At 36.2% G+C, this 18,089-nt stretch overlaps 1 protein-coding gene across 5 annotated transcripts in view; it reads right to left on the bottom strand.

Annotated features, from left to right (window-relative positions):
• TRIM37 (tripartite motif containing 37) overlaps positions 1-18,089 on the bottom strand; it is a 185,973-nt gene that overhangs the window by 88,562 nt on the left and 79,322 nt on the right. For 4 of the 5 annotated variants that reach the window (XM_078064549.1, XM_078064561.1, XM_078064554.1 and 1 more), the window contains exons 10-12: positions 12,645-12,695; positions 10,990-11,071; positions 3,297-3,373 (exon numbers count right to left, since the gene is read on the bottom strand). The exons of the other annotated variant lie outside the window; for it this stretch is intronic. In XM_078064549.1, the coding sequence (XP_077920675.1) occupies positions 3,297-3,373; positions 10,990-11,071; positions 12,645-12,695 (210 nt within the window). The remainder of the gene's footprint in view (positions 1-3,296; positions 3,374-10,989; positions 11,072-12,644; positions 12,696-18,089) is intronic. 5 annotated transcript variants of the gene reach the window in all.

Below are 18,089 nucleotides of genomic sequence, written 5' to 3'. Positions count from 1 at the left end.
TCCAGATGTGAAAATACCTTTATTTTTTAAAAGGTATTTTTGCTGGGCGCCTGGGTGGCTCAGTTGGTTGGGGGACTGCCTTCGGCTCAGGTCATGATCCTGGAGTCCCGGGATCGAGTCCCACATTGGGCTCCCTGCTCAGCGGGGAGTCTGCTTCTCCCTTTGACCCTCCCCCCTCTCATGAGCTCTCTCTCTCTCTCTCATTCTCTCTCTCAAATAAATAAAATCTTTAAAAAAAAAAAAAAAGATATTTTTGCTGAATACAGAATTCTAGGTTGAGATTTTTTTCTTTAATCTTCTCAAGATGTTGCTCTATCATTTATTTCACTTGTATTGTTTCCAGTGAGAAATCAGATTTCATCCTTATCTTTGTGCCTCTATTAAGTAATTTTTTTCACTGCCAGTTTAAGATTTCCTGTTTATCTTTGGTTTTGAGCAGTTTGATTATGATGTGCTTTGGTGTTTTCGTCATGTTTGACATGCCTGTAGTTGATTGCACTTCCTGGATCTGTGTTTCAACTTTTCATCAAGTTTGGGAAACTTTCACCATTCTTTTTCTTCCCATCCCCTTGTTTGAGGACTCTAGTTATCTACACATTAAGCTGCTTTAAGATGTTCTACTGTTTTAAAATTTATTTTTCTGTTTCATTTTGGACAGTTTATATTGCTATGCCTTCAAGTTCATTAATCTTTTCTTTTGCAATATCTCATCTATGGTTCATGTCACCCAGTGTACTTTTTATCTCAAATATTTTCAAGAATTTCAATTTGAGGGGTGCCTGGGTGGCTCAGTCTTCAAGTGTCTGCCTTTGGCTTGGGTCATGATCCTGGAGTCCCGGGATCGAGCCCCACGTCGGGCTCCCTGCTCAGCAGGAAGCCTGCTTCTCCCTCTCCCACTCCCCCTACTTGTATTCCCTCTCTCACTGTCAAATAAATAAAATCTTAAAAAAAAGGTCAATTTGAGTCTTTTACATCTTTCATATCTCTACTCAACTTTTGAAAAAATGGAATAATTATAATAATTGTCTTATAAATGTCTTTCTCTCCTAAGAATACAGTTGTCTTTTTTTAAGCCATACAGAGATTTCAAAAAATGCAAAACAAGTTTTCTCATCAATTATTTTGGTTTAGAAAGTTATTCAATAAACTTTTATGTTAATATTTTTATATGAACTAATAAAAACTTAATTTGCTTTAATTTCTCATTCAGAAAGCATCAGTAGAAATAATCCAAATAAAGAAAAATAGTTCTTGCTCAATTTAGATGGATTATACTCCCATTATGTTTTCCTGTCTCTTTACATGTCAACTAATCCTTGACTGAACACCAGATATTGTAAATTTGACTTTGATGGGTGCTGGATATTTTGTGACCTTATAAATATTCTTGAGCTTTGTTCTGGGATGCAGTTTAGTTATTGGAAACAATCTGATTCTTTCAAGTCTTGCTTTTATCTGTTAGGTGGATTGGGAGCACTGTTCAGTCTAGGACTATTTGTTCTCTACTACTGAAGCAAAAATTTCCCGAACACTTTACTTAGTCCCCCATGAATTATCAGCTTCTCCACTATAGTGGTGAGAACAGACACAGTTACTGCCCCTTATGAGCAACAGGCACCACTCCCTCTAATCTTTCAGATAGTTCTTTCCCCAACCTCAGGTAATTTCCTTACAAATGTGCCCTTATCAATACTTACGGGAGCCCTCTACAGATCTCTGAAGTTCTCTGTGCAGCTCTTCCCTTTCTGGAATGCTATCTAATACATTCTAGCTGCACTGGTCTTCCTGGACACTCAGTCCTATCTCCTCAAACTCAGGGAGTCTGTCAGACTCTAACTCAGTTCTCCCTCCCCAGGTTATAGCCTGAAAACTCTCTCAAGGCTGTAAGCTCAGGCAATCATACACCTTATTTGTCTATTTCTCGTCTCTAAGGGATTGCTTCCATTTGTTGCCTCATGTCCAATGTCTAGAAAATGTTGTTTTTCTTCTTTTTTCGGTTGTTGCAGAAGAAAGGGTTATCACCCTATTACTCCATTATAGCTAGAAACAGACATCTCATACCAAACTAACAAATTTTAGTGCAATAGAGTAAAATAAAATTCACTGACATGGCTCTAGATTCCACATTACAAATTATATTTGTAAATATATCTAAATAATAAACGAATACAACTTGTTCAACTTTGGTGTAGTATCAAAAATAATTAACAATTATCTAAAACTGTTTTTCTAAATGTTCCTCCTTAACAGAAAGTAGATTATAACAGTTGCCAAGAATTGGGGATAAGGGGAATGGGAAGTAACTGCTAATGGGTTTCTTCATGGGGTGATGAAAATGTTCTGAAATTAAGTATCAGTGTTAGTTATAGCACTGACTATACTAAAATCTACTGAATTGTACACTTATTTATAAGGTCAATTTTACGGTACATGAATTGTACCTCATCAAAAAACCACTTTTCCTAACTACCCATGATAATTAAAATCTGTGAGGCCAGATTTTAAACATATACTTCGACCAAAACAAGTTATAGCAACAAAATGAATATAGAGGCCACTGTTAGAATCCAGTTGTCTTTTTTTTTTTTTTTTAAAGATTTTATTTATTTATTTGACAGAGAGAGACACAGCGAGAGAGGGAACACAAGCAGGGGGAGTGGGAGAGGGAGAAGCAGGCTTCCTGCTGAGCAGGGAGCCCGATGCGGGGCTCGATCCCAGGACCCCGGGATCATGATCTGAGCCGAAGGCAGACGCTTAACAACTGAGCCACCCAGGCGCCCCTCCAGTTGTCTTTTTTAAAGCCATAAATTAAGAGATTTCAAAAAAATGCAAAACAATAAAAGTTTCCTTACCAAATATTATTTTGCTTTAGAAAAAAAGGTAACTTCCACAAAAATGTTATTCATGTTAGTATACAATAGGTTTATTATTATTTTTAAGTGAACTTACAAAAGTTTTTAAAGTTAAAAAAATTTTTTTGTCTCAGTTTTTTTTTTAAAGATTTTATTTATTTATTTGACAGTCTCAGTTTTAATTTCTAACTCAGAAAATATCAACAGATATAACCCGTATTAAAAAACTCTTTGGTGTTTGCAATAAAATTTAAGAGTATAACACCCTGAGGCCATATAGTTTGAGAACTGCCAGTCTGTGCCTCCACAGTATGCCAGGGGTTCCATACTAGCACACATCTTAACAGACATAACAATATAGTAATTAACAATAGTTAATAAAAAATCCTGAGAGAAATGTATGTAAAGACACACTAATGTTTGTTATTTAATTGCATGTCTTACTTGGAAGTTTCAGGTAAGCCAGCTGACAGTTCCAGAAACACAGATAAGTAGTAACCACGAACAACTCCATTTCCATCCTTAAAAAAAGGAAGAAGAGTCAACTATACTTCAATAACTAAAAAAAGAGATGTTACACAAATACAAACGCTACATCAACTTAAATGTAAAAAATTAAGCCACAACCAAACAAACACAGATTAATATCTCATATTTGGATTGGGAAATACTTCTAAGCTTAAAAGCAGAGATAATAAAAAGACCAACAGATTTAAGTCTATAACAATTTAAATCTCTTGTACATTAAAAAAAAAAAAAGAAAATATTAAGATATTCAAACCAAGGAAAATGTCAAGAAGTGTGATAAGAGTATACAAAACTCTTAAATATCAGCCTCCAAGAAAAACGAAAATACCAAAGAAAAATACAAAAAAAACCCAAAAAAACCAAACTCTACTAGGTATGAGACAAAAAATATATATATATTTTTTTAAGACCAAAAATGAGTAAAACAGAAAAAAGTAACACTTGATGTTGAAAGTAATTAAATATAATTTCTATATAATGTCTGTATGTTAGGATTCCATATAAAAGTCTGTCTGGAAATTCTTAATCTTAGGAAACAAACTGAGGGTTGCTGGAGTGGGGGGTGGGGTGGGAGGGATGGGGTGACTGGGTGATAGACACTGGGGAGGGTATGTGCTCTGGTAAGCGCTGTGAATTGTGCAAGACTGTTGAATCTCAGATCTGTACCTCTGAAACAAATAATGCAATATATGTTAAGAAAAAAAAAAAAAGAAGCAGGAGGGGAAGAATGAAGGGGGGGAAATCGGAGGGGGAGACGAACCATGAGAGAAGATGGACTCTGAAAAACAAACTGAGGGTTCTAGAGGGGAGGGAGGTGGGAGGATGGGTTAGCCTGGTGATGGGTGTTAAAGAGGGCACGTTCTGCATGGAGCACTGGGTGTTGTGCACAAACAATGAATCATGGAACACTACATCTAAAACTAATGATGTAATGTATGGTGATTAACCTAACAACAAAAATTTTTTAAAAAAAGTCTGTCTGAAGATTAGAAAGATACTAACTCCCCTCTCTAATTCTCCAGTACTTTGCTCTTATGCCTACCTTTTTAAATGACTATCATCATTGTAACTACATATATAAACATGTTTCCCCAACCAGACTATGAGGACTGAGGGAAGGTTTCTCATTATTCATCTCCAGTGTCTACTGGGATATGACCACAGAGGAGTATAAGTACTTATTAACCCCTTCATTTCTAGGCTGCTTTGCTCCCAAAAGTCCTAAGGAAGTTTTCAGGGTTAGACAAGGTGATTGTTCAATAAACACTAAATAATAAACGAATCATCAGTTAAGTGAAAAAAGTCAGAAACAAAAAATTATATATTGTATGATCCCATTATATGAAATTCTGGAAAAGCAAAACTATAGTGACAAAAACAGATCAATGGTTGCAGAGGTGCTGGGAAGGGAGAAAAGGAATTAGTTTAAAAGACAAATTAGATAACATTTGGGAGTAATAAAAATCATGACTGTGGTAATCATCATATGACTATATATATTTGTCAAAACTTGCCAAAATTAGTAAATTTTATTGAATATAAATTATATCACAAATTACACTCATTTTAAAAATCAATTTTAAAAAGTTGTTATAATTTGGGGCACCTGCGTGGCTCAGTCAGTTCAGCATCTGACTTTTGATCTCAGCTCAGGTCTCTCAGGGTTGTGAGTTTCAAGCCCCACACTGGGCTCCACACTAGGTATGGAGCCTACTTAAAAAATAAATAAATAAAAATTAAAAAATTAAAAAATAAAATAAAAATCAATAATCCTTGTTCACATGGCTGGATTTTTTTCTTCTTCTAAATTATGCTACTAGAACAACTTCCCTGGAATAAATTAATAAATAATAAAAAGGAATAAACATTTTTTACTTCTGATCTTTACCAGCTAACATTAGAAATTTCTTTTTGATTTTATTTTTATCATAATTTTAAGGAAAATGTTTTAATAGCTTACGTACATGCCAGCTATACCTCTAACAAAATACTAGCTTTAAGATTTTTCAAAAGGTAGAGGATTCTTTTTTTTTAGATTTTATTTGTGAGAGAGACAGAGAGAGAGAGAGCCTGCGCACACACAAGCAGGGGGAGCAGCAAGCTCCCTGCTGAGCAAGGAGCCCGATGCGGGCCTCGATCTCAGGACCCTGGGATCATGACCTGAGCTGAACGCAGACGCTTAACCAACTGAGCCACCCAGGCATCCCAAAAGACAGAGAATTCTAGAAAGATTGCAGCAATGGCAACATAATTTATGCAACTCTCTAAATCCAAACAGAAAACAAACAAAAATAATTGGACAGAAAACACAAAAGCTCACAAAAAACATTTACAACAAAACTAGATGACAGATTATCTCCACAATCCCCAAAACACAAGCAGATAAAGATTATCAATTACAACCATTAAGACCTGTATGACATAAACATCTGCATGGGAGAAAAGACAGGGAAGCTATGGGGCATCTAATGAACCAGGTAACAGAGAAACCACAAAATGGCAAAGAGCCACTGAAAAGCCTCACAAACCAAATACAATAGCTAAAAATGGAATGAGCTGCTCAATGGATTACCAATGGAGTACAAGGGCACCTTACATTAAAAACTCTGAGAATTAAATGCAGTCAGGTCACTCTAAACTCTTGTAAATGAATATAGACATTCATTACATTACAAAGAAAGTGCTAGAAGTGAAATAAAAAGTAAACAGCAGAGAAATAATAAAAACAAAGGAAGGAGAAGGGCAGAGCTAGGACATCTCTCAGAAAGCAAGGCATCATATTTATTTTTGATTGCCTTATCACCCACTGGATATCACCATGCAAATGAAATTGGATCCCTACTTTATGTTCAAAAATTAAATAAAAATGGATCAAAGATCTAACTGTAAGTCCTAAAATTACAAAACTTCTTAAGAAAAACATAGAAGAAAAGCTTCATGACATTAAATTTGGTAAGGATTTCCTGGCTATGAAACCAAAAGCAAAAACAGACAAATTGAACTACACCAAAATTTAGAACTTCTGTGCATCAAAGGTTAAAAGAATTAAAAAAGAACCTACAGAATGGGAGAAAATGTGTGTAAAACGTATATCTAACAAGGGGTCAATATCCAGAATGTATAAAGAAATTCTACAACTCAACAACAACTAAATTTTCAAATGGGCAAAGGACTTGAGTAGACATTTTTCTGAACAAGATATACAAACGGTCAACAAGCATATGAAAAGATGCTCAATATTAGTAATCAATAGGGAAGCACAAATCAAAACCAAACTATTACCTCATGCCCATCAGAATGGTTACTATCAAAGAAACAGAAAACAAGTATTGACAAATACAGGGAGAAATTGGAACCCTTGTGCACTGTTGAGAGTGTTCATCAAAAAAATTAAAAACAGAATTATCATTTGATCTAATTCCACTTCTGGGTATACAGCCAAAAGAACTGAAAGCAGGATCTTGAAAAGATATTTGCACACCCCTGTCCACAGCAGCACTATTCACTATAGCCAAGAGGCAGAAGCAACCCGAAGTGTCAATCAACAGATGAATGAATAGGGACACCTGGGTGGCTCAGTGGGTTAAGCGTCTGCCTTTGGCTCAGGCCATGATCCCAGGGTCCTGAGATGGAGTCCCACATCAGGCTCCTCGCTCAGCAGGAAGCCTGCTTCTCCCTCTGCCTGCCACTTCCTCTGCTTGTGCTCTCTCTCTCTCTGACAAATAAATAAAATCTTAAACAGATGAATGCATAAACAAAGTGTAGTACCTACACTGGAATGTTTTTCAGCTTTAAAAAGAGAATTCTCACACACGCTATAAAGTAGATGAACTTTGAGGGGATTATGTAAGTAGCCAACCACAGAAAGACAAATACTGTAGGATTCCACATATATGGGATCTCTAGAGCAGTCAAATTCACTGAAACAAAAAGCAGAGTGGTGGTTATCGAAGACTGAGTGGAGGGACAAATGCGGAATTATCGTTTATTGAGCAGAGAGCTTCAGTTTTGAAAGATGAAAAAGTTCTGGAGACTGGCTGCACAACAATGTGAATACACTTAACAATACTACATGTACACCTAGAAATGATTAAAGGGAAAAAAAATATGATATGAAAAAATAACACAAACCAGAATTAGAAAAACTCAGAAATGAGGTAATAGAACTAAGAATTAGAAATAAAAGATTATTTAAGAAATAAAGACTGGGGCGCCTGGGTGGCTCAGTTGGTTAAGCGACTGCCTTCGGCTCAGGTCATGATCCTGGAGTCCCGGGATTGAGTCCCACATCAGGCTCCCTGCTCAGCAGGGAGTCTGCTTCTCCCTCTGACCCTCCCCCCTCTCATGCTTTCTCTATCTCATTCTCTCTCTCAAATAAATAAATAAAATCTTTAAAAAAAAAAAAAAGAAAAGAAATAAAGACTGAACTAAAAGAAACAGGAAAGCAAGTAAGCAGAAGAGTTTTTATCTTAAATAAGTGAACAAAGGAAAATTTTTCAAATAGAAAAATTTGAAAATTTCAAAAAGAAATGAAAGAGCTAGGAAGATTAGAGAGAAAGCAATACGGAAGACAGGAAGAGATTCAAAATACAGAGAATACAACAAGTCCCAAGAACGAAAACCAAAGAAAGGAACATAATAAATACTTAAAACTGTAATTAAGGAAACATTTTCTTGGGGGGGGGGGGAGGGAAAAAAAAAGATCTAAATCTACATACTCAAAGGGCTTACCATGTAATAATGACCCAAAACAACTAAAACATATAATAGTAAATTACTAGACTTAAACAAAAGATTATTTGGGCACCTAGACAATATTATGGAATGCCTTTTAAGAATTAGTTTATAATAAGACTTTACCTATAGAAAATTGAATTACATATTTGAGATACCCAATGACAGAAAACATAAGCTAAGGATTTTATATCCAGCAATACTGGCTCTAGAGTGAACAGTTAAAACACAAACTGTTTTCAAAATATAAAAACTCAGAGAACAAGATTTGGACATCAAAACTCCTATCTAATGTGGCAGAAGTGGGGGAACAAGGGAGTATAAACACAAAAAATTTTTAAGCAGTTCTCTGTAATCAAATTGATGGTAGAATTAAGCGTTCCTATCCTGAGATAATTGTGTCTATAAGGTAAAATAAAGCAAATGAGTGACTGATTATGAGATATTCTATTATTTCCAAAGGATTCAAGAAGTAGGATTCCTAGAGTTTTTTACTTAATCTTTTTATATTACACCTATGTCTCCTGGAAGGAGACATAGGTGTAATATAAAAAGATTAAGTAAAAAACACTCTATAGTCCTGAATTTAAACTGTAAATGTGAGCACTGACTCAAGGGCTATTTTATCTTTAAAAAATACATACATGTATCCAAAAAACCCCCCCAATATTCAATTTTACAGCAATTTTAAAGTGTTCAAATATTTTTTCTCTGCTGAGATCCCTGGAGCTTATCCAATTCAATTTTATCCATACTCCCATCCAGTTTTTCTCTTACTCTTTGGCCTAAAAACAAACAAAATAACAAAAAAAAACCGTATAATGTACATGGCTAATAACGAACTCTAACGTAAACCAGGACTCTGGGTAATAATACGTCACTGTAAGTTCATCAACTGTAACATATGTACCACTCCCGTGTCAGCTATGCTGATAATGGGGAAGGATGTGGGGCCAGGGGGCACATGGAACTCTCTGTACGTACCACTCAATTTTGATGTTTAACTTAAAACTGCTCTAAAAAATAAAGTCTATTAAATAAATTTTAAATAAATAAATAAATGCAGATTTCCCCTTTTACAAATACCCATATATATTTATCTATGTATTTCCTACCTCTGTTCACTAAGGAGTCCTAGAAACTGTGACCAACTTGGTAGAAATAAGCATCCCTAGCAGTCTGGTCTTGAAATACCATTTCCCCACTAACAGGAATCAGGGCTCTTTGAATAAAATGGCCAATTACAGATATGGAGTAGGAAATGGACAAGATGGCTAGAGTATCTTGCCATGGAAGAGAACAAGAAAGGTAACTACTAGAGTCACTGCTAGGGATTTTAGGGTCAAAGTGACAAAGAAGCCAACTTAAGGAGATTATACATATATAAATCTCTGAGTTCATAATGACATTTATTGATCACGTCCAGAAAATAACAGGGAAAACTGGTAAATAACAGGAACAAATCCTGTTTGTTCTTTATGAACTATAATAGTGGGTAGCCAAATAATTGATAATGGGAAGCATCTCTTAGAAACATATCTCTATAAAAGTACTGCAATTAATAAATGAAAAACAATAAAATGAGAATATCACTATTTTACAACTGCCAGTGAATTAAGATGTAGGCAATGAGCACTGATAGCAGCCAATATCACAAAAAGAGATGCAACTAGATATGATGTGATAAAAGAAGACAATACTGCTTATACCCTTGCCACCAGAATCAACTATACATCTCATCACGCCGTTACATCCAGCTGCCAATTTACAGAAAATACGTAGGTCAAAGAAACATACTGAAATGCACCGTGAGTATGTAATCAGCATACATGTATTTTTTATAGCTTTCCGTATCTATATTTTATTTTTATTTAAAAAATGATTTTAGGGCGCCTGGGTGGCTCAGTTGGTTTAAGCAGCTGCCTTCAGCTCAGGTCATGATCTCACAGTCCTGGGATTGAGCCCCATATATTGGGCTCCCTGCTCAGCAGGGAGTCTGCTTCTCCCTCTGTCCTTCTCCCTGTTCGTTCTCTCTCTCAAATAAACTAAAATCTTTAAAAAAATAAAAAATAAAAATAAAAGGGGCGCCTGGGTGGCTCAGTTGTTAAGCATCTGCCTTCAGCTCAGGTCATGATCCCAGGGTCCTGGGATTGAGCTCCCTGCTCCGTGGGAAGCCTGCTTCTCCCTCTCCCACTCCCCCTGCTTGTGTTCCCTCTCTCGCTGTGTCTCTCTCTGTCAAATAAATTAATAAAATCTTTAAAAAAATAAAATAAAATAAAAATAAAATAAAAAAAATAAAATAAAAATAAAAAATGATTTTTAAAATAAGAATTTTAAACATTTCTTCTAAAGATAAATATCTTCTTAGAAGTGAGAAAATTCACCAAGGTCAAGGTTCATACTGTTCACACTGAACTCATTTTTTTGGTACACTTAGTAATATACCCTATAAAAAACCATAATATTGTCATTACTTTAGTTCTTTACTCCACTAAAAAAGTGAACCAGGGAGCATCTCTCTGTTATATGGGATGCTGCCTAATTCATGAATTGCTTAATAAAACCACTGAAATTTTCAAATAAAAAAAAAAAGTGGGGGCACCTGGGTGGCTCAGTCAGTTAAGCATCTGACTCTTAATTTTGGCTTATGGTTATGATCTCAGGGTCATGAGACTGAGTCCCATGAAGGACTCTGCACTGAGTATGGAGCCTGCTTGAGATTCTCTCTCTGCCTCTGCCCCTCTACACCCTGCTTGCTCTCTGCCTCGCTCTCTCTCTCAAAAAAAAAAAAAAAAAAAAAAGTGAACCAGTATGCTACAGAACCCTGAAAGAAAGACCTTGGTTTCAAAATTTATTAGAAACATTAAAAACTTACTGGGTAAACTTTTAGCCTCCAACAAAGTCCTGAAACTTGAAGAGGTGGACTGTAAACAGGGTCTGCTCTCTGACGCAAAGTGCTGAAGTAAAAGAAAACCAACCAAATTCCAAGATCAAAACTGTTGTGAAATAGCAACAGGCAAAATCAAACTCCAAGCACTTTATTTGTTACTTATTTGCAGTCCTAAACAAGTAAATGAAGATGACTGAACAAATCAAGATTCTACTGTATAAATTTAAATATACTTACATTCTGAAACAAAAGAAAATGTAACGATACTGAAATATTCAGCAGTATCTTTTCACTTTCAGGTTTAAAAAAACCCCTCAAGGGCGCCTGGGTGGCTCAGTTGGTTAGGCGACTGCCTTCGGCTCAGGTCATGATCCTGGAGTCCCTGGATCGAGTCCCGCATCGGGCTCCCTGCTTGGCGGGGAGCCTGCTTCTCCCTCTGACCCTCCCCCCTCTCATGTGCTCTCTCTCATTCTCTCTCAAATAAATAAATAAAATCTTTAAAAAAAATAAAAATAAAAAATAAAATAAAAAAAAATAAAAAAAACCCTCAAAACTGCGACATTCAAGGGGCACCTGGGTGGCTCAGTCGGTTAAGCATCTGACTTTGGCTCAGGTCATGATCTCAGAGTCCTGAGATTGAGCCCCATTTTGGGCTCCATGCACAGCTGGAAGTCTGCTTGTCCCTTTCTCTCTCCCTTTGTCCCTTCCACCTGGCTTTGTGCACACACGTGCATATGCGTGCTAATAAAATCTCTTTTAAAAAACCACAAAACTGTGACATCCAAGGGAAAAGGAAAATATAAAAATAAGACTAAGTGTCCTGAGTTTAATTACCACCTCAATAAGCAGTCTTTCACCATAAAAGAAAAGAAAAAAATAATGTTTCTTCCTCACATCTTTGTAGTACAATTATCTTTTTTTAATATGGAAAAACTTAAGAAATGTGCTAAATCTTAATATATGTGGGGATATCCTCAGAAAGTTTATATTTTAGCCACAAAATTATCCCATAAAAAAAGACAAATGGGAAGTGGTATAAATTTTCACAGTTTGGCCTTCTATCGATGGTTATCAACTCCTGGAATTTCTCTCCCCAAGGAAAGGCCTTTTATTTTGTGGTTCTCCATTTCCAAACTGTCACTGAAGACAAGTCCCTTAAGGCCTCTATGTTTTAAGATCCTTGCTTCTAATCTTAGAGAAAAAGCAGTAAAAGCTAACAAAATAACATGCAAGTTACTAAGCGTACAAATTTCTTACAATTATGTCCTCTCATCCATAATTTCTCACTTTTAGCTAAGATAAATGGACTCAAATGGACTTCTTCCCACTCCTCTTATTTCTGAGGATAGGTGGCAGGTGTCAACGACCTTAATAATCCCCATCACCCCTCCTTAGCAAAGGCTAAGTGGACCCTCTTCTTTAAAAAAATGGTTCCTTTTCCCAGAGTAGAGAAGCAACCTGCCCTGAAGATATAATACAATCCAGACAAATGACCTATACGTTTCTAATATTAAACTTGTTTCTTCTAAGATTACATACTGAGTGACACAGTTCATTAGGTCTGTATCCTACCCGGGAATGATACCTTCCTGGCTCTTATGTATACATACAGAAAACCTCAGTTGTCAAAAAACTCTTACCTGAAATTCTCTAAAACAAAAGTTGCTGTATCATAAGATGGTACTAATTCACTAAAAAGAAGCAAAAGGCAAAAAAATTATTTGTCTTATTAAGTTTAAACTTTCATTTAGTTAAAAACCAAAGTTAAGTCCCTCGGTAATATTTTAAAAATGTTGTTAAAACTAAGTCCCTAAGAAATATTTTTAAATCCTTACTAAAGTAAACATTAAATCAAATGAATTCATAAACCATCAAAAGGTGACATCAAAAGTTCACAATTAGAGACCCAACAAATACTTTATAAAATAGCTGGGGTTTTTTTAGAGGCAATATATGATTAAGTATTAAAATAAACATAAGAGACTTTCAAAAGTACTCATGGAAACAGGAAAAGGAAGAAATGGGTGCTTAGGCTGGGAACCTAAAATACGAAACAAATATAAACAGGTTTAATAAAGTCAAAAGAAACAGCAAAAGACATCACAATAAATCTCCAAACTTCCTTCTCTAGAACAAATTATGAGGAATATTGACATTCTTAAATACTTTAAATTCTCAACTACTAGCAAATAAATCTATATCATTTTATAGAATAAAAATAATCACATGGGGACAAATAGAGTGGATGAACACATTAACAGTTTCTTGGCAAGGCAAGATTACTGCAGGCAACTCTAGCTCCATACAGTCTTCTCCAAAGGGAACTGAACTATATATATAACACAACCACAGGATATACCCTTAGATCATGTGAACAGTCTGTAGCATTGTCATTCAAACACCTCAAAAGTTAGAGTCAGTAAAACATTTTTGATAAAGATAAACATTTATGATAAAAACATGATAAATACCATCATGGATAGTATTATAATATACAGTACTTATATTTAATAAATAAAATTATAAATTTACCAAGATATACTGCAAGCCATTTCACTACATTCTCAGATATATCTTCTAAAGTTCAATTCATGAAAATTTGTTATTACCAAAACAAGATATAACATCCACAGCATTTTCATTGTGATGGTCCCTAAAGAAATTAGTGATTTGCCAGTGAAAATACAGCATAGATTTAAAAATATATGATTGGGGGGGGGGCGCCTGGATGTCTCAGTCAGTTGAGCATTTGGCCCTTGATTTCAACTCAAGTCATGATCTCAGGGTCGTGAGACTGAGCCCTGTGTCGGGCTCTGCACTGGATGTGGAGTCTGCTTGAAATCCTCTCTCCCTTTGCCCACCTCCCTGGTCCTGCGAGTGCACTCTCTCCAAAATAAATAAATCTTTAAAAAATATATATTATTTTTTATTTTATGGTAAGTATGTACAGATAAATAGCTCGTTATCTTTTTCATAGTAAGTAGATGAAGTTTGCCCTGCAAGAGTTAACTATATAGCTACTATCTTATTATCAAGCACTCCTAACCATATCCCTAGGCAGCTGTTACCTTTTCTTAGAAGACTCACATTCCTCATTCCCAGATGTTTGCCTGGTTAATCTTTACTATTCCTTTATTAGTCACAGACCACTACTGGAGGTCTGCTCTAACTTCTCTCCATTATATGCTCTCCTCACACTCAATATAAACAAACCCCAATTAGTAGGACCAATGTAATTAGTACCTAGGAAGCCTACCTGGAACCACAAACCTAATCAGAGATCCAAGGAAGTCTCCCCAGGATAATTTTCAAATTTGGTCAAGTCATGATATGCTTTTGGCTATAATTTCATGCAACTTCCAATCACACCAGTGTTGGTCAGTTCTCTCACCAAATTCATAACATCTTTAACAATGTTTTTTCCACCATATCCTTAATATCCAGCGTGATACATTTCCTTTGTTGTTGTTTTTGCTGTAAGACCAGACTACCGTTGTCATATTTTTATCAGCCATTAAGGGTCAAAAGGGTCCACCAAAACACAAAATAAGTAGAAGGAAATGACATGTTTAACTCAGAACAGCGGGGTGGAAAGCTTAGGAGCTAAAGAGCTAGAATAGATTGCTAAAGCTCACTAACCAAGAGAGCATAGTACGTCTGCCCTAGCTCTCACTTGCTGAGAGAAAATCACATTCAGAGCACAGAAAACATCTACCAATCGTAGGATATTGTGATATACTACATATGTATAATTTTTAGGGTAACTTTTTGAAAAATAACATCATTAACAAATTAGTGCTATGGGGCAGCATTATTAAGCAGGACGCATTATATAGCTGACCCTTGAACAACATGGGTTTGAATTGTATAGGCTCACTGATACGTGGATATTTTTCATACAGTGCAGCAAATGTATTTTCTCTTATGTTTTTCTCTTCTCTAGCTTACTTTATTGTAAGAATATAGTATATAATACTTACAACATGCAAAATATATGTTAATCGACTTTATGTTATCCATAAGGCTTCTGGTCAACAGTAGGCTATCAGCAGTTAAGCTTTTGGGGAGTCAAAAGTTATATGTGGATTTTCGAATGCTCAGGGGCCAGCATCCCTAACTCCCGCATTGTTCAAAGGCCAACTGTAATTGAGTAACAAATATTAGATTTTAATATACAATTCTCTATTATTTAACATGGAATGTATACCCTCTTCCATGTCTCCTGTGTAGCACCTACAACAGTACTAAACATATAGATGGTCTTAAATAAGTAACACTGTGCTTGTTCAGTAACTTTATTCTCCATTGTGGCTCCACCATGAATCATCAACCAATGGAACTTAAAGCAATCCAGTTCCATGAGAACAAAGCTTAGGAACATTCACCACTACCTTTGCACAACTAAAATTTGATCTGTAACTTAATGTCAATAAATGTTGACCTTTCTTATTTGGATCTCTCTCTACTATGCTGATTCAATGCATCAACAGATGAACACCTCCTTCCTGGATACTGCAACCCACAAACTGAGTTTCTATTAAAAACTACAGTTAAGTTACAAGTCAAAATTTCCAGTAAGGCAGCAATAAGCTTTACTGAGGACAGAGAGGGTCCTAAGGTGAACTTTATCCATGGAAAGCTCCTTAATTGTCATACTTTGTTTTTTAAATTTTTGGTGGTTTCCTCTTTACTGATGTTCCTCCTACCTTCTTCCCTTGCTCCCTGCCTTCCCAATTTCAGTCCCTTCCATCTACACCCAAAAAAGAAGGTAATGAAAAGGAAGGGATGGTTGGGGTTCTGAGCCACTTGGGCAATTAGGGAACAGAAAGCAAAATAATCACTGGATGTAAGAGAGATTTGACAAGAAGTCTAATGCAGAGGTGCCTGCTTAATGAGCCGCTGCAAGCAATATCAGCATAGTTTATCTGTATCTACAGTTCTCAAACTTTAGTGCAGGATTACTCAGGATGCCCAAGATTCATTTTCTGGACACCACCACCAGATTGTCAGGGAAGAGGCCTCGGAATTTGCATTCTCCAGCTGGTTCTGATAAGTGATCCATACACCATACTCTGGAATGAAAAACATTTACCTTTAAAACTTACATTTCATTCCACTGGTGATGGAATGGTTCAGAAAAGGTATTCTTTAAAACTGAAATGACTGACCGTTTTATCAAAAAGGCAGCCTTGGGATACTGGTGAACATCCTTAGTTCACCCAAATCTACTTAAAGATAGCAAATACCAAGTCCTTTTAATAATATTCTTAATATTCTTCTTGATTAAAATAGGAGTATTATACCTGGTTTGCTAATTCAGAGAGAAATGAAGACTTATCAGTCAGAACTACCTGAGTTCTGGTTGTCAAAAGAATTTTCCCTTCTGTTTATAGGACTGTGGGTGGTCCAGTTATGCCAGTGATTTTAAACCAGGGGCAGTTTTGCTCCCAGGAAGCATTTGGCAATGTCTGGAAATATTTTTGTCACAACTGTAAAGGGAAAGGTGCTACTGGGATACTGCTAAACATCCTACAATAAACAACATAGCTCCCTCAACCCCACAAAGAATTATCCTGATCAACAATAACGGTTGAAGAACCCTGGCTTGCACTATACAGTCTAGTACCATCAATGCCCTGTGGCCATCAGAGGGCATCACATATTAAAGAAAAAAGGCAGTTAACCATATAAACATTTTTAAAACAAAGGCTATTTCCTAAAGGTACCACAGCTCTCAACATACTAGAAAAACCTGGCAGGGCGCCTGGGTGGCTCAGTCATTAAGCGTCTGCCTTCGGCTCAGGTCATGATCCCAGCGTCCTGGGATCGAGTCCCACATCGGGCTCCCTGCTCGGCGGGAGGCCTGCTTCTCCCTCTCCCACTCCCCCTGCTTGTGTTCCTGCTCTCGCTATCTCTCTGTCAAATAAATAAATAAAATCTTTAAAAAAAAAAACCTGGCAATATTCCATAAGCCATCTTTAAAGTCTAAGATGGACAAAAATCTCTCGTTCCAATATATTTTTATCTGAGGCAGTGGTTTAACCTCTCATCATAGGAATCAACTAAGGAAATTTAAAAAGAAAAAAATACAAATGTCTAGTTATACCCAATGTTATGGACTGAATTGTGTCCCCCAAAATTTGTACATTGACGCCCTAACCCCCAATGTATTTGGAGACAGGACCTTTACGGTGGTAATTAAAGTTAAATGAGGTTATAAGGGTGGGAGGGACCCTAACTCAATAAAGCTCATGTCCTAGAAGAGGAAAAGACACCAAACACTGATCTCTGTGTTTGAGAGAAAAGGTCTTTCGAGGCTGCAGGGAGAAGGTAGCTGTCTGCAAGTCAGCAAGAGGCCTCATCAGAAATCAAATGTCTTAGCACCTTGATCCTGGACTTCTTGCTTCCAGAACTGTGAGAGAATAAACTTCTGTAGTAAGTAACCACCCAGTCTGTGGTATTTTGTTACGGAAGTCCAAGCAGACTAAGATTTTATTTCAAATGACCTGAGGTATGAGCCAGCACTGGTAATTTTCAAAAGAATCCCAACTGAATATACAGCTAATGCGAGGAACCACTGCTCTACCACCACATGCTTGAAAGAATATGCTGTTCAAAAGAATTCTAAGACTGCTCCAAATAAAAACTAAAAAGATGCATAGAATGCAACCAACTGTTTCCTCCCACTACCTTTTAGAATATGAAGGTAATATCATGTCACCTTCAGAACCTTTTGGCATTTCATCTGTTTTCTGAGTTTTGCTTCAGACAACATATATGTAAGCAATACAGTCACTGTGTAATGAGATATAAGTAAACTCAAAAGGTAAATAAAAGAATGAACATACTACATCATGGATGGACCTTGAGAGCATTATGCTAAGTAAAATAAGTCAGAGAAAGACAAATACTGTATGATCTCACTTATATGTGGAATCTCAAGAAGGGGTCAGAAGGTATAAACTTCCAGTTATAAAATAAGTCATGGGGATGTACTGTACAGTATGGTGACTATAGTAAATAACGCTGTACTGCATATTCGAAAGTTCCTAAGAGAGTAGATCTTAAAAGTTCTCATTACAAAA

The sequence above is a fragment of the Halichoerus grypus genome, chromosome 2, assembly GCF_964656455.1.
Source record: "Halichoerus grypus chromosome 2, mHalGry1.hap1.1, whole genome shotgun sequence".
Taxonomy (NCBI): Eukaryota; Metazoa; Chordata; class Mammalia; order Carnivora; family Phocidae; genus Halichoerus; species Halichoerus grypus.
This window is presented reverse-complemented; position numbering and strand designations above follow the sequence as displayed.